This window comes from Ruditapes philippinarum, unplaced genomic scaffold, assembly GCF_026571515.1.
Source record: "Ruditapes philippinarum isolate M1 unplaced genomic scaffold, ASM2657151v2 ctg570_1_1_1_1, whole genome shotgun sequence".
NCBI classification, from domain to species: Eukaryota; Metazoa; Mollusca; class Bivalvia; order Venerida; family Veneridae; genus Ruditapes; species Ruditapes philippinarum.
This window is the reverse complement of record NW_026859409.1, coordinates 193060-213334: the sequence shown is the minus strand read 5'-3', so window position 1 is coordinate 213334 and position 20275 is coordinate 193060. Positions and strand designations below refer to the sequence as shown.

Below are 20275 nucleotides of genomic sequence, written 5' to 3'. Positions count from 1 at the left end.
CACTCAGAGTGAATGTCTCATTACATCCTTCAAGAGAGAATGTCACATTAAATCCCTCAAGAATGAATGTCACATTACATCACTCAAAGTGAATGTCATATTACATCTCTCAAGAGTGAACATCACTTCATCACTCAGAGTGAATGTAACATTACATAACTCACAGTGAATGTCACATTGATTCCACAATAATGAATGTCACATTACATCACTAAAAGTGAATGTCACATTGATCCCTCAAGAATGAATGTCACATTACATCACTTATAGTGAATGTCACATTTCATCAATCTGCAATCTGAGTGAATATCACATGACATCACTCACAGTGAATGTCACATTGATCCCTCAAGAGTGAATGGCACATTACATTACTCACAGTGAATGTCACATTGATCCCTCAAGAGTGAATGTCACATTACATCACTAATACTGAATGCCACATTTCATCTCTAACAGTGAATGTCGCATTACATCACTCTGAGTGAATGTCACATTACATTCCTCAAGAGTGAATGTCACATTACATTCCTTCAAGAGTGAATGTCACATTACATCACTCAGAGTGAATGTCACATTACATCCTTCAAGAGTGAATGTCACATTGCATCCCTCAAGAGTAAATGTCACATTACGTCCCTCAATAGTGAATGTCAAATTACATCCCTCAAGACTGAGTGTCACATTATATCCCTCAAGAGTGAATGTCACATTACATTTTTCAAATCATGTATCACATTACATAAACAAGTAATTTATTACATTACACCATTCTGATGTAGTTCCACATTACAACTGTTCAAATCAAGTGGCTGAAAATGCACATTCATTTAAGCCAGTTCAAATGCCACATTACATATATTCACAGTCGCATTAACATGTCATCTGTAAATGTCGAATCTAATCACACACAAAAAATATTCCATTTATTCTGCAGTAAATTAAACATACTTTGACTGTACCTACATACATTCTTGTACACATATGTTCCAGCACAATAGAAGAAAAAACAAGAACGTGTTTGTTAAACACAAATGCCCCGGGCTCAGATTCTTGTCAGTAGCAATATTTCAAAAAATGTTTACCCATAAACTTATAAGTACTCCGACCAATTTTTTATTATATTGTGTTAGAATAACTATAACTAGTCTAAGTCGATACTGTATAAACTTTTATCATAGTATCATCATTTTATAATAGTAAATGCATTTTACAATAACTCAAACTTAACAGAAAATCAGTAACTGAGATCACCAATGTAAAAAAAAAATCAAATACCTTCAAGTTTAGTATATATTTTGAAAACCGGAGTTTTCCTGCAAGTTTGAAATCGGAGTACTTATAAGTTTCGTTAAGTGTATAAGTTGCCAAGTCATTGCTCTAACTTGTGAAGTTGAAAAATATTCAACTTCATGCAAGTTATCTTCCTACCAAATATGAAATACATCTGTCATCAAATAAAGGCTGTTTGGGCAAAGTGTAAAAATCTATTTTGAGCACTGGTGACCTTGACCAAACTGACCCCTAACTCTATCCAAAAGAAGAATACCATGTAAGTTATCTTCCTACCAAATATGAAATACATCTGTCAATAAATTAAGGCTGTATGGGCAAAAGTGTAAAAATCTATTTTTAGCACTGGCAGACTTCCCGAAAGTTGAAAAAAACTGTCAGACATTCGGTCTGACAAACCATGAAAATCTGTCGGACCGAAACAAAATCTGTCAGACCAAATAAAATTGATCAAAATCAAAGAAAAATTTGTGTTTGTATTTCTAAGACACTTTTTGTTTTTTATCTTTTCGCCGTAAAAATCGGCACAATCCGTACAGCGCATTTCCATCTCCTCCCTGTCATACACCAATGATTCATGGTTCTGCTTCCATTTTTCATTAAATTTCGTCTCGGGTCTATTCTTTTCATCCTTTTATTGCTGTTCTGCGCACTCTTCTGACGTAGATTTTCGGTTTTTCCCAGGTTTGGCACCTTTAGCGACGCCATTTTGTATACATGCGGCTTGGATAAAAGCCGGACAGTCGGACCGATCCGGAATAAAAAATTGTCGGACCTGATCAAAATTTATCGGACATGTCCGTCGGACCGACGTATTTCGGGAAGTCTGCACTGGTGACCTTGACCCAAATGACCCCTTACTCCATCGAAAGGAAGAATACCATGCACGTTATCTTCCTACCAAATATGAAATACATCTGTCAATAAATAAAAGCTGTATGGGCAAAAGTGTAAAAATCTATTATTAGCACAAGTGACCTTGACCCACTAATCCCTACCCCAATCAAAAGGATGAATACCATGCAAGTTATCTTCCTACCAAATATGAAATAAATCTGTCACTTAATAAAGGCTGTATGAGCAAATGTGTAAAAATCTATTTTTAGCACTGGTGACCTTGACCCAACTGACCACTAACTCCATCAAAGTTTATGTTTCTATCAATTATAATTAACATCTGTCTATAGAATAAGGTCAATACACCTGTAAAAATCTATTTTTAACATTGGTGACCTTGACATTGGTAACATTGACCTTGACCCTAATGACCCCTTACTACAGCCAAAGAAGGAGGACCTCCCTTGGCATGTTTGTATTAAACTAAGACATCAATTAAAAAATAAAGGCTGTATGAGCAAAAATGTTTATATTTATTTTTTAAACCAGTGACCTTGACCCTAGAGACCGCTTACTCCACAAAAAATTAGAGGACCATTAAAGGTATCCACCTACTAAATATGAAAGATATCATTAAAGAAATAAAGCAATTAGGAGAAATTTAAGATAAATCCAACTTGCCGAACAAGGCCCTATTTTCAAAGTGAAAAAAGGGAAATAACTTGGAAATATGGATGACACAGTTATATAACTTGGCAATATCATGTACTTTGTATTGATAAGTAAGTGTGGAAATTATAAAGCCATTAGTATAGATAGAACTTAAGATATCCAACTTGCCGTTTTAGGTTAACCATTATTCATTTTCTAAGTGCTGAAAAGGGCAATAACTTGGTAAATATGAAAGCCAGAGGTATGAAACTTGCTCAGATCATGTACTTTGTACTGATTAGTAAGTGTGTAAACTTAGAAGCCATTGGTACAGGTAGAACTTAAGAAAAATCCAACTTGCCGTTCTAGGTTAACCTCGTACGGACAGACAGACGGACGGTTCAAATACTATATGCCCGGGGCATAAAAAACTTATTCAAAATACTGTCACAATGTCATTCAGTCACTACATCATTTAATCTTCTATTCAATTGTTCATTCTTCTCTCAATTATTCATTTCTACTCTCAATTATTCATTTCTTCTCTCAATTATTCATTCTTCTCTCAATTATTCATTCTTCCCTCAATTATTCATTCTTCTTTCATTCTTAATCACAAAAGAAAGACTTTGGTTGTTTAACCCTCCTCCCAACATTCAACGAAAACTTTGATGAAACTGTGAAACAGTTTACTGTATAATATTATGTACATCCTAGCACAACTTTATGCATGTTTGAATAATGATAGAGTAAAGTAGTTCCCTTATTCTCAACATTTTTGTAAAAAAAATTACAATGAATAAATAATCAATGGTTTCTTTTTCTTTCTTATTTTCTTCTTCAGAAAATAATAACATTTATTGACATGGTTGGAACTAGTTTTTTTTAATTTTGTACGAAAACAAGACTTGTTACAGATAATGTCCCTTAACACTGCTGAATTTTCACATAGGATTTGCCCAGCCTTGTATTTTGAACACTCCATTTAAAGTTTATGGGATTATTTTAGTAATATCCAAAGACAAAAACTTGAGCTACCCACATATAGATCCTAGTCAGACTGCATCAGATGTTCAGGTAGGCCTGGCTATATACTGAAGGCAAAGGCTATTTCCATTCAGTTCCAGCAAGGCAGGGGTTAAACCAGAATATAATCTGGCAAAATATGAGACTGATTATCAATTATTATCACCCTAAAAATTATGAAATATTATAAACAATTGTATTAATAATACAAGGAACGGAATAAAAGAATCTTGTCAAATTCTGGATTTTCTGCATTCCTTATAACCGAACTCAATTTGTATCTACTTTAATATGATTTGATATTGAAAAGTATACTTAATTACATCTAATGATTGTTCCATTTCAATAAAAGAAACTCTTACTTCCGACAATAGCACTATTTCGAAAATGTAAAAATAGAAACTACTTGTATTGGTAGACAAATAAAATCAATGTGTTTCAAGGGAAACCACTCTTGTTGCTAAAAAAAATCAATGTGAAACAAGGGAAACTACTCTTGTTGGTTGAAAAAAAAAATCAGCAACAATTGAAACTACAGAGTGTAGTCATTTTACACTTACTGTCATAGGTCCCTTCTTTTAATCATAACAAAACCCATAGCACAATAGCACAAGGCTGTAAGAATATTGACTGCTCACCATTAGTTTTTCTTTTCTATTTTTAGCTCATCAAATAATAAGCTTAGATGGTGATTTTTTTAAACATATAATAATAAGATGCCCTTCTCCAGATCACAAAGTAGTTTCACTACTCTCTCTTTAATTGGTAAAAAGTGGTTTAATTAAAATGTTTCTCAACTACGTGAACTGGAATGAGAACCAGCTCGGCCGTTGCCGTTGGATACGTTAAGATAATCTGGCAGGCGTATCTCTCGTCGGATGTAGAACAAGATGTACGCTTTACATCGCATCACCGTCTCCTGTTCGCATGCTGTTACTGAACTGTCATTGAAATGGTACCATTGACCTTGAAATATAGAGAAAATATTAAATGAAAAAGGATCTGACTTTATTTTCAAGTTAAAAAGCTTGGTTTCAGTGTATACAGAACTTATTTTAGTTTAATTTGTAGGAAGCTATAAGCTTATAGACGCGTTCTTGAACCTGTTTCTGTAACAAGTGTAAGTCAAGGAAACAATGGCTTGCCCGACAGGGAATCCACATGGCCAGAAATCATTACCAGCGTTTTTCAATGAGCTCTAAGTGTGACTTTGACCTTTAAACTAGAGACCTGGTTTATGTCTGAGACACGGCTTCTCATAGTAAACATTTCTATGTAGTTTTAATAAAATCCCTCCATGAGTGTAGGAGATATTATGCTCTTCACAAAATTGGACTCTGCCTGCAGGCACCGATGCTCCATAAGCTAGCTAAATGGCTTCCTCACATGAAAGAATCCAAATTCACTGGCAGGATTCACACCCACAGCAGTGAGGGGCAAGTGATTTGAAACCTACTACCTCAACCACTAAGGGAAATATAACAGCCTAGTTAAATACATTTCATGTCAAACGCCTCATTTGCATATCATACACTGTTCTGTTTAAACATAGCCGAAAAAAGGAGAATGGGCATGTAATAAAACAAAATTAACATTGCAATACTTTATTTCTATTCTATAATGATACGACACTTAATCATTCCTGTTTTCCTGATAGCAGACTGTCCAAGTAAACTTTGACCATTAAATACAAAGGAAACATTTCCAGGGTATAAAATGACTTACCTTCATTTAATACATATGCTGTATAGTGACCTGACCCTGCCCTAGAAATCAGACAATAACAAAATAAACAAATTATTACTTTTCCATGCATTTAATGGTTCATAAATACAATGCTGATTTTCTAAAATCAAAATTTCACCATTTGTGTGTTTAAATGTTGAATTCTGCTTAAGCCAGGACTAGGGCGCGTGCCTTTACAGTACCTTCCATGAACAAGCTCAATCAAATGTGCCTGCAACATTTTCAATTTTGCAGTTTTGGGTGTTCTTTAGGTATTCCTTTTTTTCTCTATTAAATGGTTCATAATTTTCAGACATTTTTTCGAAAAACTAGCCTGGGAAGATTAAAAAAATTATTATATGTACAAAATATAACCATAGCAACATGATAAAATTATCACAGCTTTCTCTCTGTAATTGTTATTTCTTTTCCTCAATCTTGAGTTAGTAATAACCCTATAATAATAGAGGATATTGAATGAGCGCATATTAATACTAAAAATATTGAACCCAGATGAAAATTCTGACATGGGTAAAACTAATGAAAAATTGTTCATAAGTTATTTTTAACCAATGTTTTGAACAACCGGGTCCAGTCTGATAGGCAAGACATGGTAACTGTTGACTCACCCTGATCCATGGTGGACAATCACAGCAGCCAAATCATAGATATTACTTCCTACACTTGTACCCCTTGTTTCATGCTGAAATATTTACAAATAGCACTTTTGTTTAAACATAATTATCTAAGCTTGACTGTGAAACAAGTTATTGCAACTTATGTTAATCACTTTCGAGTCTATAACTCCTGGAACCAACCAGTACTGGTGTCATATGAAGAAACATGGTCATGACCCTATTAGGGCTTGAACCCATGATCCCTGGGTCGACAGGCAGAAACCTTAACCACTAGGCCACTGCTCCCCTTGCAAATAGCACTATATTTAAATTCCTGGGAACGCTGTCAAGAAGCTTTCTTAAGCATTTTAAAGTATAAAAGTGTTTATACAAATAGGCTTGGTCTTCACAAATTCAGCAAGTACAATTAACTTGATAAGGAAAACATCAGCTCTGTTTGTTTGATATGGCACACCAACACAGTTTAGGTCATACGGCGCCAAAACAGGAAAGATGATATTGACTGACCTCTAGTGTTACAAACTTCAAACATTCTGATATTGAAAACCTTATTGTCCCGAGAGAAGCATGTTTTGCTGCTGTTGTTTTTTTTTGCAAAACCTCGGTTAAGAGGCAAACATCTAAACCACAAGGTCATTACTCTCATTCCACAAACTAAACAACTATAACCATATCATAGAAGATGCTTCAAAATATTCTTATTCCAGTAGTTTCCAAGTCTTTAAAATATTGTATTCTGCCAAAATGAGACCATATTTTTCTTCATTCAAACATTATATTGAGTTATTTACCATGTCTAAAATGTACTTGTTCATATCAAGATTTGTTAACGGAAACTCTATATACGTCTCCAACTTTTGTCGAAATGATGTCACCCACTTGAATCTCTTCAAATGTAAACATAAAACCTGAAATGTGCAAGAAGAATGATGGAATAATGAGCTGAAAATAGCCATATGGGCTTGTTAATTGCAGTCGAACTTAACATGTATAATGTCCATTTGAGCTCAAATTTTGGATATGAAAATAAAATAATTGTTATGTGAAGGTACTGGTTCATGTCAAGAGAATCCCTGAGATATGCTGTTGCAAAACTAAAAACCAAGATTGAAACAGTCATTCTACATGCAATTTCTAAAAAGTTTGAACATTTTCACTTCCTTTATTATGTTTATTTTTTTTTTTTAAACAGAAAAATTTGGTTATTTAATGGGGAAAGTTAGATAGGCAGGCAGTTTATAAACAATTCCTCCTGTTGCAGGGCATTTTCAGGCCAAAATAAGGCATCATTCCCAATACACAATTTTCACCAACTGAATGTTTTATTTTTTTTATAATTTTCCCCAATTTAATATTTCTCAAGGGATTTCATGGTGCAAAATGACAAGGTTTTAACACTTAAAACCTTCAAAATGAGTCTTACATTAGGAAGTCTACGTATCCAGAATTTTTTAGTAGATCGCTGTTTCTTTTTACACCCTGTACACATATACAACTCTGTCTCCTCTAGCTCTTCTACCTCTGTGAAATGCGTTAAACATTCTGAAATGGTTAAATAACAGAATTATCTCTGAAATATTGTTCTACCCATACACAAAAGAGGATAATACTGCTTACATGGATGATATAGAATTTTTTAACCATGTTCAATGACATTTCAATGATATTTTATTGTAGTAAAATGAAACAAACAAGAGCTGTTCACTTTTCTCAGTGCTTGATAGCAAGAAAAGGGGCATAACTCTCACAATGGTAACTCATACTTATGGGACACATTAGTTGATCACAAAGAGCATTTGTGTGAAGTTTCAATCCATTCCGACCAGTAGTTTTTGAAATAACCAACTTGCATGCAGAAACTGAACCAAACAGCGACAGCAATGCCAATACTGACGCCAGGGCGAGTACAAAAGCTCTCCCTATTCAAACAGTCGAGCTAAAAACCGTATTGTTTTCAAATTTAAAAAAAGTTTAAATTCATGTTTTCTACATGAAAACAAAATTAAATGCTCCCTCACAACAAATCAACTGCTATTATAGTACTGTAGGTACATGCAGATTATGTAATGATTTCTATGATTTCTATCATGTGTCACCAACTTTATCAAAAAATTGACAAACATTACTCTTTCAAATCAATATACAATTAAATAATTTATCTGTTACAGTCCAATTTAGCTTAATACCATTAAACTGAATGACTAATTACAATATTGCAACAAAGAAAGTCTGGGGACAGTAATTAGCAAAGAGTGTAAATGCAATATCTCAGACAGACAGGCAAAAAAAATAATAATATAGGGTTGACAATCAAAATAGAGGTTAGGTTAGGGAGATCCAAAATAGAATTTTTTGGAGCGGTCAGCATCAATAACGCGTGCCCACTATTCTTTCTTCTTGCAAATCATGAATAAAGAAAAAGAATACATCATACAAAAACATAACAGAAAGTTTTTACCTGCTAATTTACATACAGGCTGGTCTATATTTTCTTTGCCTTTTGAGGATTTTATGTTATGATACTGAACTGGTATATCTAATGAAAGATCTGCAAAAATAAAACATTAGAATGACAGCTTTCTTTATATACATAGTTACAAATTTATGCCATGGCACATATCTCTAGGAGTTAAAGAGCCACATCTCCAGATGTGTAAATTTATTTTGGTTTTATTCTGTAATACTCATTTATTTGTTGTTTAAAGCTTTTCTAAAGGTTAAATATATTATTTTTTAGATACCTCTTTACTTACAATTGTCATATCAAAAGAATTAAGGTGGAAAATGAAATTTGCTGATGATAAAGTAAATAAACAATAATGAAACCCCTCCATACTTCCAATCTATCTTTCCGCTCTCTATATTTAAATTTATAAAGTGGACAATTTGTTTCCAAAAATCTTCTATTTCTAGAAATGAACTTCACTAACGTGATATAAAAAGCTCTCAGGACGCTGTTTTGAAGAAGGTTTAACAGTGATATGATGCACTTTTCCAAGATAAAATTACTGAAACAACACTGAACTGATTTTCCAACAGAAAATAAAAGCTAAAGACCACTTTAATTTGAATAGTTATGCTATTTGTTCTTAAATTTGAACAGTACTACACACTTACTTTTTAAATTTGGATGGTAGTACTTCTTTACTTGCTTAATTTGAACAGGGCTTCTTATTTACTTGCTAAATTTGAACAGTACTCAAACTGAACTTAAAATTGAAATCACCATCAAGAATAATATATCTACTGTACCTAGGAAGGGATCATGTTTTTTGGACTCTACACCACATATAAGACAGTTGACTTCACTCTGTAATAAACCTCCAAATATGGCTGTTACAATAGTACTTTTACCTTTCGGACCTAAAATTAGAAAATACCACAAGATAAATAAAACAATTTTTTTTAGCATATACTAAATACACTTACATTCAGAGTATTAGATCTGATATTTATTTTGGGTGCGTTGTGGAATAATTATGCACAGTTTGTAGTTATTACAAGTAAATTCACACTAATAGATCCAACATTAGTTTTTCGTCTGTTTGTGGAATAATTATGCACAGTTTGGATTTCGGATGAGCAGTAATAAAATTACAAAGGCAATATGCTAGAGTGATCAATTATAAGCATCCTAATATCACAACTGTTTAAGAGATTTCAATATCAAATAACAAAATCTGAGCTGGCAGTATAGAGCCTGGTCAGGCTGGCCTGGCTCTATACTGGTGGCAAAGGCTAATCACTTTCGATCCCAGCTCGTAAATGGATGGACAATTCTCAGCACCAATGATATTGCCAGAAAATCCAGTCCGATATGCTAAAATAATCTCTCTCCATTAAAGAACACAGTAATCATACACAGTAATCATATATAAATCTATCTCATCACAGTTCAAAGGGTTACCTATAAATGGGCTATTATTATTTGTAGCTGTATATGGCAGCAGGGCCAGTAACTCTGTATGAAGTCTGTCTAACAGATATCTCATAAACTCATGAGCATCTTGCTGCTGATACCCTCTGAAATATATACAGTTTACACATTCATCATTGTTCTGTCTGTCTCACTATCAAAATTGACCCCCCCCAGCATGACATAACAACCATTAACCTCACTTACTTTAAATTTAAAGAAATTCAATTCTATAGGTCTTGAAATAAATAAAAAAAAACTTTTGAAATTTGCTTATTGTTTGTTACCTGTTCATATTTATCTTTAACATTTCAAAGGTAATTCAGTTGTGTTTTTTATTTTAAACATCAATGACATTGTTATAGTCTTTTGGCGTCATTTGTAAAATGACTGTAAGGGTTGTTTTGTCATGCGATCGTTCAATATCATAATGCTACTTTACATTGTACTTACATGGTTTATGCAATTAACTTTTGAAGCACATTGAATTTACGTAATATGAATATGTTACGTCTGGATTAACAAGAACGTTTCAACATACCTGAACCTCGGGACAAGTTTCCAGATAACATGAAGCAGGGATTCTGGGGATATTGCTGACTTCCCACCTTCCCATATAGCTATCAATGTCTTCCTTAACTCTTCAACAAGCAAACTGGGGAGAGAAAAAAAACCCAAATATGTTGTCAATAATAGCAAATAAACAGAAGCATCAAACAAGTTTATGTCTCTTTTAAGGAAAAATTATTGTTTAATTTTTGTTCATGTTTTATTTTTTTAGGACTTGATTTAAAGACACACCAACAGTTTTAGAGAAATATGGTGACTATACGGCTATGGCAGTTGGGGAAGACCAAAGGTGCAAATTGAGTGCATTATTAGTCATGAATAAATGTAGCTAAGAACTAGAAATGTGTCTATAGGACACGGGTGCCCCCACCGCGCCACTGTTCTGTCAATCTTTTTACTAATTCAAGGGAAATAACTCTGCAAATACTGGATAAATCCACAAGCAAACCCCAGGTGCAAATCTAAAATATGCTGAGCAACCTGCCCATAAGGTTTAATGACTATGTCAAATCCTTTTTGAGAAACTTGCAACACAAGTTGAAAATTGCAAAAATTTAAGTGAAGGGCAATAACTCTAAAAATACTAAAAATATCCAGACGAAAATACCCAGGTGCACAACTACACATGCTGATCAACATTCCTGTAAAGTTTCATGACTCTAGGTCAAATACTTTTTGAGTTACGTGCGACACAAGTTGAAAATTGCAAAATTTTACTAAGTCAAGGGCAATCACTCTGAAAATACTAAAAATATCCAGACGAAAATACCCAGGTGCACAACTACACATGCTGATCAACATTCCTGTAAAGTTTCATGACTCTAGGTCAAATACTTTTTGAGTTACATCAGGCTGTCAACCAGGTCTTATCCAAAATAAAGGAGGAATATAGGAATATTTTTGCAGGAAATATAGGAGTTTTTGGACCATTTTAAGGCAAAAAATAGGAGTTTTCAACTTAAATTGTTTAACTTACCAATGCTTATATAAATGTTAATTATTCTTACTTTTACACATGCTGTTTCTACAATAAAATGTCTACCGTATAAGTGAAGGACACCATTAGCAGGCTGTCCAGCACCTTCCCACATAAAATAAGGGCGAATTTTAGGGTAATTTTTCAGAAATTTCAGGGCTAAAATTAGGAATGTTAGGGTACATAATAGAAATTTTAGGGCTAAAATTTGCAATTTTATAACTAAATAAACTAAGGTCCCAAAGGACCATGATGAGGGCTAATCTTTGCATATTTGACACAAAAGTAACTCACAAATAATGTTCTAGTTTAGTTAGAGCAAAGGTGCTACCAGTGTGGACTCACTGGTCAACTGCCTCCCCTGCAGAAATGGTCAAATCATATTTTTCTAAACTGGCTGAACATGTCAAAAATAACATGTTTTACCTATGTTTTGGGAATGTTATAACCACAAGTGTCTAAAAGGAATTCTTATACAGTAAAATTCTTGCACAATGCAGTTTTTGAATATGGACAAATGAAATTTTTTGTACAAGTAGGAAGTAAAAAGGCATTTGCCTTAGTACAGTCATTTGAATAAATGGGAAGCATCTATAATCAACACAAAGAATTGCACATCAAAAAAGTTCATCACACAGACCATTCAATTGCAGTTTATCTAGATCACATAATTGCAAAATGGGTGTACATTGTAATTGGAAATGAGCATTATATTACTGAACTGCCAAATTATTTTTGAGTGTGATTAATTATATGAGTCTGCATTTTCCTAAATTGTACCAGATGAATGAAAGAACAAGAGTTGAATGAAATTGAAAACTTTGTGGCAAAATAAGTAATTTCTGCTACAAAGACATCAAAAAGGATAAATAAGTATGAGGGAAAGAATTAATTTTTCAAAGTCTACGTTAACCCATTCAGTACTTTACAATGTTGTTTTGATATTATGCAGATTTAAATAAAAGAGTTGTGAGTAAACAAATTGTACATTAATTTTTGACAACTATTTACACATGTTTTTAATTAAGATTGTGTTACAACAGCTTCATAATGATCATTTTTAAATATGATATGATATAAATGGACCACTTCAGAAATTTGGATAAAATGAACAAACATAAAATTCAAGATATCTGGAGTTGGTAAAAAAGTGTCAAAATATTCCAGAATAAGTGGACTCTTATGGTTATGATTTGAGTTTCAGGACCATGATATGGTAGTACAGTCAAACGTGTATTAAGCGACCGCGCAAGGGAAACACCCAAAACGGTCGCTTAATGAAACGGTCTCTTAAGACAGTCAGCATGATATAAAAGTCAAAATTTATAAATGACATCTTTCTTATGCGGTAGGAATGCTTTTTAACTTCATTTTTATATAAATGTTGAATAATTAGTACGCTCCGATAATCTAAATGGATGCAAATGTAAAACATAACTTTCTGATATTTATTGACAAAACGGGGTGCAAAACAGTTTTGATCCATTACGTACATGTTTGACATTTTTTCTAGAATTTGTTAACTTCTCCGTTGTTTTTCCTTGTCTCCAACACGAAAACCCTAATAGTGAAGATGTTTTGTGTTGTGCATTTTTTCATTTGAAATAAACAAACTACATCTAATTGTTACGATAAATTTAACTGCTGATCAAGTTCAAGGTCAATTCAATGCAGTCTAAATGTCAACAAGCCAAGCGTATTCACCATCTCAGTAGGGGCGGAGCGTTGCATTGTTTATCTGATATTATTGGATAATACACGTCACGCGTATACTTACCTTCATTTGCATACGCTAAACCGGTTTGGGAAATAGAGATTTTCACACGTTTATTTGTTGTGTTTTGATTGTTGACACTTGTCACATTACAAGGCGGCGTTCTCTTAAAACACAATTACTTGACAGGTAAAAGTGGTCGTTTAATGAAAAGCTTTATTTTAATTAGGTGACTAATTAGCGGTCGCTGGTCGCGTTGAGCAAAAGTCGCTTAATACATTAAAGATATAGAGAGTAAATGATCGGGGGGAATTTAAAGTGGTCGTTTAAGACAAAAGTCGCTTAATACACGTGGTCGCATGGGCAAGTTAGACTGTATTTTTGCTGTCAACATGATTATCAACAACTGCTTTGATTATGAAATAGCAATGTTACAATGTCATCAATTTTGAGTTGGCAAATCATGGCCAAATCATTTTTGACCATGTTCAAAACATGGTCAACTTAGTTATGTCCGTGATTATTTTGACAGGGTTACAAGTTATAAGTATGTTTATAACAAAAGATAAAAAAAAATGAGGAATTTCTGAGTCTCAGTGAAAAAATAGGGCATCTTTAGGAATTCCCTTTGAATTTTTCACTTTTTTAGGAATTTTAGCCAAACTGAAAAAATTAGGATTTTTTTAGGATTTTTAGGGACGCAGCGGACAGCCTGCATTAGCTTTGAACCACAGCATCAGCATCCCGGCAGAAAGTTACAGCAATGCATGACCATCATCTGAATGGTCACCTAAAATAAAGTTGACATACTGATGCACTGCTTTTCATGGTGACCATGCAGATTGCTATGTGGAGCACAGCAGCCTTGAGCATAGTAATGTGATGCTGATGCAGGCATACACATTCTCTTACCTGTAAAATACAAAAGGCCAAAAGCAGTACCAAAATTTAAATCTCTTTGAATTCCTCGGCAATATATTTTTTAAAAAATATAGGAAAAATATTCAAAATATAGGAGAATATAGGAAAAATAGGAGGCTTTTTAAAATATAGGATTCCGACCCAAAATATAGGAGTTTTATAGGAATATAGGAATTGGTTGACAGCCTGGTTACATGCGACACAAGTTGAAAATTGCAAAATTTAACTAAGTCAAGGGCACTAACTCTGAAAATACTAAAAATATCCAGACGAAAATACCCAGGTGCACAACTACACATGCTGATCAACATTCCTGTAAAGTTTCATGACTCTAGGTCAAATACTTTTTGAGTTACGTGCGACACAAAAGTGAACGGACGGACGGACGGACAAGGGTAAATCTAAATGCCCGCCACTAACGTGGGGGCACAAAAAACAAATGATTGCTTATCATTGGAACTGTTAAGTGACATAAAAGGATAAAAGTAATGCAATATCAGCAACTTAAACAACTCTGCCACAAATGACCCTTACTTTAAGAATTAATCAAGGAGAGAGATAAAAAAAAGAAGAGTTGGAGAACCACACTACATACTGTTTTCCAGTAAATAATGGACAAGGCACTTGAATGATTAAATGCTAAAATCTTCCCTTAGACGTAAAACTTTATCACAATATTTAAGACCTATCCATCTTCGTCACTGCCAAACAAACAAATGTGGAAGCAGAAAGACAGTTTTTAAAAACCGAATTCCAGATATTGGTTAGTAAAACTTTCCTTTTTATCTGTTGGACCTTATATTAATATAAAAGACTTACACATCTTCATCATTGCCGCCTTGAATTTTTTGCGTTTTCAAATTTTAGAATTTTTTTGTTTTTGTATCTGGGAGGATTGTTTTGATAAAAACCACAGAAATTTTTGAATGTTACTAAAAAATTTGACTAAACTTAAATCATAACCCCTTTATAACGTAATAACTTAAACCAATATGTCTTTTATCTTTTGATTTTTATAAAGCAACATAAATTAGAATTATATTTTTTCATGACTAAATTACGCTGATAATTTTTAAAATGAAACTGAAACGTCTTGTAACCCTTTTTTGGTGAACTTTGGGATGTAAAACCGGGCGACCGGGTTTTAGATTCCGGGACAGGCGGGTAAATTTTCCCTTGATGTGGATCATGAAATCCTTTCTACGGTCATTTGCACTGTACCTCTGCTCTGACAATTGCAGAAGTAAAAGCAGTACCTTGCAAAGGACAGGAACAATTTGTTAGCCAAACTGTGCTCTGGTACATTCAAAGCAGCTTACTGCCCTGATCTGCAGGGTAAACTACAAAAACTATCAGTTTCGTGTTTTTAAAATGCTGTAATGGTCACAAGGTAACCTTCACATTTATATGGTAGAGGAAGACCTTGGAAGCTCTTGTGTATGCAGCACAATTTCATCACTAATCTGCATCTTTTAGAGTCATTAACCTTCAGTAAGCTACCTCAAAAAAAAAAAAAAATCCAAAATCCCTAGCAACACTTGAACCCAAACTGAAAATGGGCAAGTGAGCAACCTTAAACCCTCTGCCATTGAGACCCATCTGTTAGCCACCATAATTAATTTTCATTTATAACAAAAAGAAAATTTTCCAAACATAGTGCAATACAACAAATTCTTCCATCAATGCAAAAGTATGGCATATTAATGAAAAAATATATTCTACAAAAGCACTAAAATGCTTGTAAAAGTAGTTAATTAATTCAATTAACAAGGTAATATCTCCAGCATACCTAAGAGATTGTAAGACTGCACTCATGAAACATGTGTTGCCAAGGTTTCTAAGACCAGAAGATTTTGGTCTTATCTTTTTTAATTTATCGTCTTTCTTTTGTCGTTTTCTGTCATTTTCCGATTCAGACTGTGAACTATCTGACCGTCGTCTCTGTGACTTCTGGCGTAACTGGTTCTGTGCGCTGTTAGTTAATCACATAAACATAATGTTGGGAAAAATAAAATAACAGAAAATTATTGGAAAGCATTATAATGCAGATAGTTCATGTGTACATGAAGAATTATATGTGTACTACATGAAGAATTATATGTGTACTACATGAACAATTATATGTGTACTACATGAACAATTATATGTGTACTACATGAACAATTATATGTGTACTACATGAACAATTATATGTGTACATGAACAATTATACATGATTCATTGATAACCTTGGGCAGGGCTACCGTTATCTATCTATCTTCCATTAATCAATGTCAAACCCCTCACGGTGACATAGACATGACTCTAGACTAGTCACTTCAGAGACAGCTATGAGATACAAGGGAATCTGGGAACCAGTCCCTAGCTCTTATTGAATAGATCCCTTGGTTCTTTTACATGCCCAGTGTATAGCACTTTTTAATGCGAGGAATACCTGGATTTCTTACCAGTACACTCTAGTTAGGTTAGAAACACTGAAAGTGTCATTAAAAAAAACCCAAGGATGTTACCCAGGATTGAACCCGGGACCTCAGGAGTGACAGCCAGTGGTCTAACTGAGCTATCGCACTACTGTTAGTGGAAGTTTGGGAGTCATTTATTCCTCAGGTTTGGCTAGTGACTTCCAAAATCATGTAATGCTTTTCTTTCTTTATCTAGATAATGTAACTCCCTATGTCAGACAATTTGCAGTCTCTGACTTCCAAATTTTAGAACTTAATCATAATGGAAGCCCTGATCTTAGGTGAAACATTTAATTTTATGGAGCTGGCCTGAATCCAAATGGTGAACAAATATTTGTTAATGTGCTACATTTTCACAAAAACTTCCATAAAACTGCTTAACAGATTAACCAAATTCTATATACATGCATAAATGTAAATGCAAGTTCTTGTGATATATATTTTCTCTTTACCTTCTTATGGTCTGTAAGTTTTTCCTCAACAAGTCTACATGTCCAGATTTGGTGTCATTTGTGACGAATTCATCACATGTGTAGCAGTACACAGCAAAACTGTCAGCATCCATACACACACAATGTCCAGTCCTTGATTCATGATGCTTCAATGCATGACCACTCACATATCTAAATAATAAATTAAATTATCTCTCTCAATTAATAAAATAAACTACTTGTAAGGAAAACTAACAGTATTTTAGCAACAAAATCATTTACAATTTAAAGCACTTGAATGAAAAATAAACTTCTGTTCATGTCACATTTTCATTTAAAGCCTAACTTTTAGACTTAGTATGTAAAATTTTCAAAATCTATCAAATTTGTTATTCGAAAACAATTTCCGTACAATACCATTGCACTTTTAACAAAAAGTTAATTCCAAATTGATAAAGTATGTTTAATGAAATTAATCATAAAGGAAAACAAGTGCAATGTTTGAACAAAATATGAGCCTCTAAGTGGTTCTTGAAGGTAGCGTTAAAACAGGTGCATGCACCGGTCAAGTTTTGAAGCTGTACTGCTGTAGATGGAATTGAAAGGACTTGTCGCTTCTGTGATATGGTCAAGATAACAGATTTGTGACAAAAGACGCCCAAAAAACCAAAATAATGTTTCCCCTTCCTCTGTCATGGAAATTAAAAAATATTTACTGCCAAGCATGTTTTCCACATGTCAAAATTTTCCGGGTTTCTTTTCGTCTTACATTGAAATAGATACTTTTAAATTTTAATTTTTATAAATCAAAATTTGCTGTTTTTAACTGATAAAAAAGGAAGTAATGGAAAAAAAATTTCCCTCAACTTAAATAAAAGATCATAATTTACAAATTGAAGTGTGAAAAAAATGTGCCAATGTTTTTTTGGGTTACAATAATATACTTTCAAAAAATTTATTTTCTTTTCAACCCAAATTTTCATCCTAAAAAATTTTTGACAAAATATTTTTACATTTTGTTTTTTAAAAGATTTAGCCAGGTATAAATTTGTCGGGGTCATCAGAAAAAATTTTTGAAAATAAAAATTTAAATTTAATTTCAATTTCCTTTTCTCATCTTTCGGCCTTTTCACGATTCGGCCTAAATAAATTTGGGTATGAATACTTCTGCAAAAAAATACACCATCCAAAAACAAAAAATTTTAATTAGACACTCATTTGCCCCAATCTCCAATCAAAATGTTTAAATGAACGGGGCCATAACCCAATTCAGTATAAAATTTTTTTTTAAAAATAATAAAATTTTTAATGTTTTAATTTATCAAACACATTTTACAATTAAAAAAAAATATTGAGTTTCTTAAAATTTTTAATTTAAAATATATTTTGATCAGATCAGCTGAAAAAAACCCTGCAAATTTAGGGGTGGGCCCTATATTTTCATAAGGTAAAGGTTTTTCCGAATGAGGTAAGCTCCAGGAGCGGGCGTCATGGTAATTTTCCATCTCTAATTTGACGGTTGTTTTTTGAAGTATTTAAAAGTTTTTAACTTTAGAAAATGAATTTTTTAAAAAAAGACAAAAATGAATGTATTTGTTATTTTTGGGGCAAGTTTTTTTTTCCAAATAAGAGTCAGAATCGACGAGAGAAAATCATATAAATACAAATATACTTGTTTACAAATAGTTTTAAGTTCAAAAAACCTTTTATCGACTTTCAAAACTGTCATGAAGAGTGACTTTTTTTACGTGAAAATGGGGGATACTGAAAAGTAAAATTTAAATTTTTTTTTTGGGTCGAAAATTTTTAAAGGGCGAATATACGGAAAATGAAAAATTTTTTCTATTAAGTTACTCCCCCGTTGTATTCCTTCTATTAAAAATTTTAACTGCTGAATGACCTTACAACTCTTAATTTTGCATGGTTTTTTATATATACTTTCATCATACCTGCACATCTTAAAGTGCACGGGATATTCACTGATTTTGCATCAACTTCAAAGGGCGTCGTAACTCGAGCTGACTCTTCCAAATGAGGGCAATCCATAAGATTATCTTCTCAAACTGTCCTTTTATACAAATTATCCAATGCTAAATACACATTGAAACGAGAAACTCTAATGTAAAATACCAAAAACGCCACATATACGAGCAAAATATGCAAGTTATGCTCACAAATTATCGTTCATTCAACGGATCACATTGTTGTGTATTTTGAGGTCAAATTATTCATACGCGAGAAAATGAAAATAAAGGCAAGCCTTATTGAATAGTGTAAAAGTTCGTGTCATTCATCATTCTTTCTTCTTATGCGAAGAAAGCAAAATTGTGTGCATAATCTCAGATTCATGCCATTTGTAAATTTTCGGTTAAGAATTTGCACTATATTTCTACGACGGTTCTGTTTTTTACGCGGATGCTTATTTTATGTTTTGCGTCATCGTCACGTGATATGTCAAACTCCTCACACTGATTACCTCCCTTGGCAGAATTGTAATCACTGCCTTCACAGACGTCACATGATGATGAAAGTCACATGACGTAACGTCGAAATTCAAATGTAAATATCGACCGTTACATAGAAAATCTAACGTCATTTTTCTCTTTCTGTTTTATTTTTAACTTTTTGTACCTACGTCCGTTATATTTTAACAAAAAATTATCAAAAGTACACAAAATAATGAAAAATAAATTAAAAAGCTAAAAAAAATAAATATCCAAATTTGGATATTTCAATGTTTGTGATGGCAGAGATCTCTGTACTGATAAGGGGAGATCACTGCGTAGGAGATTGGTGATATGTCCGTTAAATTGTAAAGTGCGAAAAGAGACTAATTTCGCGAACGCAATTTATTTTTTAATAAAGTATGAATAATTTTTGGCTTTCATATCTCAAATTTTGTCACCTTGCAATGTTCATTTTATTTCATTAAAACCACAGTTTTTCGATCTTTATGGATTTAGGCAAGTGCAAGTAAAAAAAATAAAGGAGTTTTCTAAATATAGATCTACTCCCAAATATTGCGTGTCAGTATTAGCTAGAAAAGATTATTATCTATGTACAACTTAACATAAACATGACGAAACGAACAAGTCAGCATAAAATCGGAATTGAC

General features: G+C 33.1%; 1 protein-coding gene across 1 annotated transcript; it reads right to left on the bottom strand.

Annotated features, from left to right (window-relative positions):
- Window positions 1-3192: 3192 nt before the first annotated feature.
- On the bottom strand, window positions 3193-19117 carry LOC132756387 (ubiquitin carboxyl-terminal hydrolase 3-like). The gene is made up of 14 exons (XM_060747448.1): window positions 19110-19117; window positions 17182-17352; window positions 15933-16239; window positions 15587-15641; window positions 15087-15105; window positions 10628-10741; window positions 10078-10193; window positions 9423-9533; window positions 8629-8718; window positions 7594-7712; window positions 6962-7078; window positions 6162-6235; window positions 5533-5573; window positions 3193-4773 (listed from the first exon to the last, which is right to left on the bottom strand). Exons 1-14 carry the CDS (start codon window positions 19115-19117, stop codon window positions 4601-4603), a joined length of 1515 nt encoding a protein of 504 aa, XP_060603431.1. The 3' UTR covers window positions 3193-4600.
- Window positions 19118-20275: the final 1158 nt, after the last annotated feature.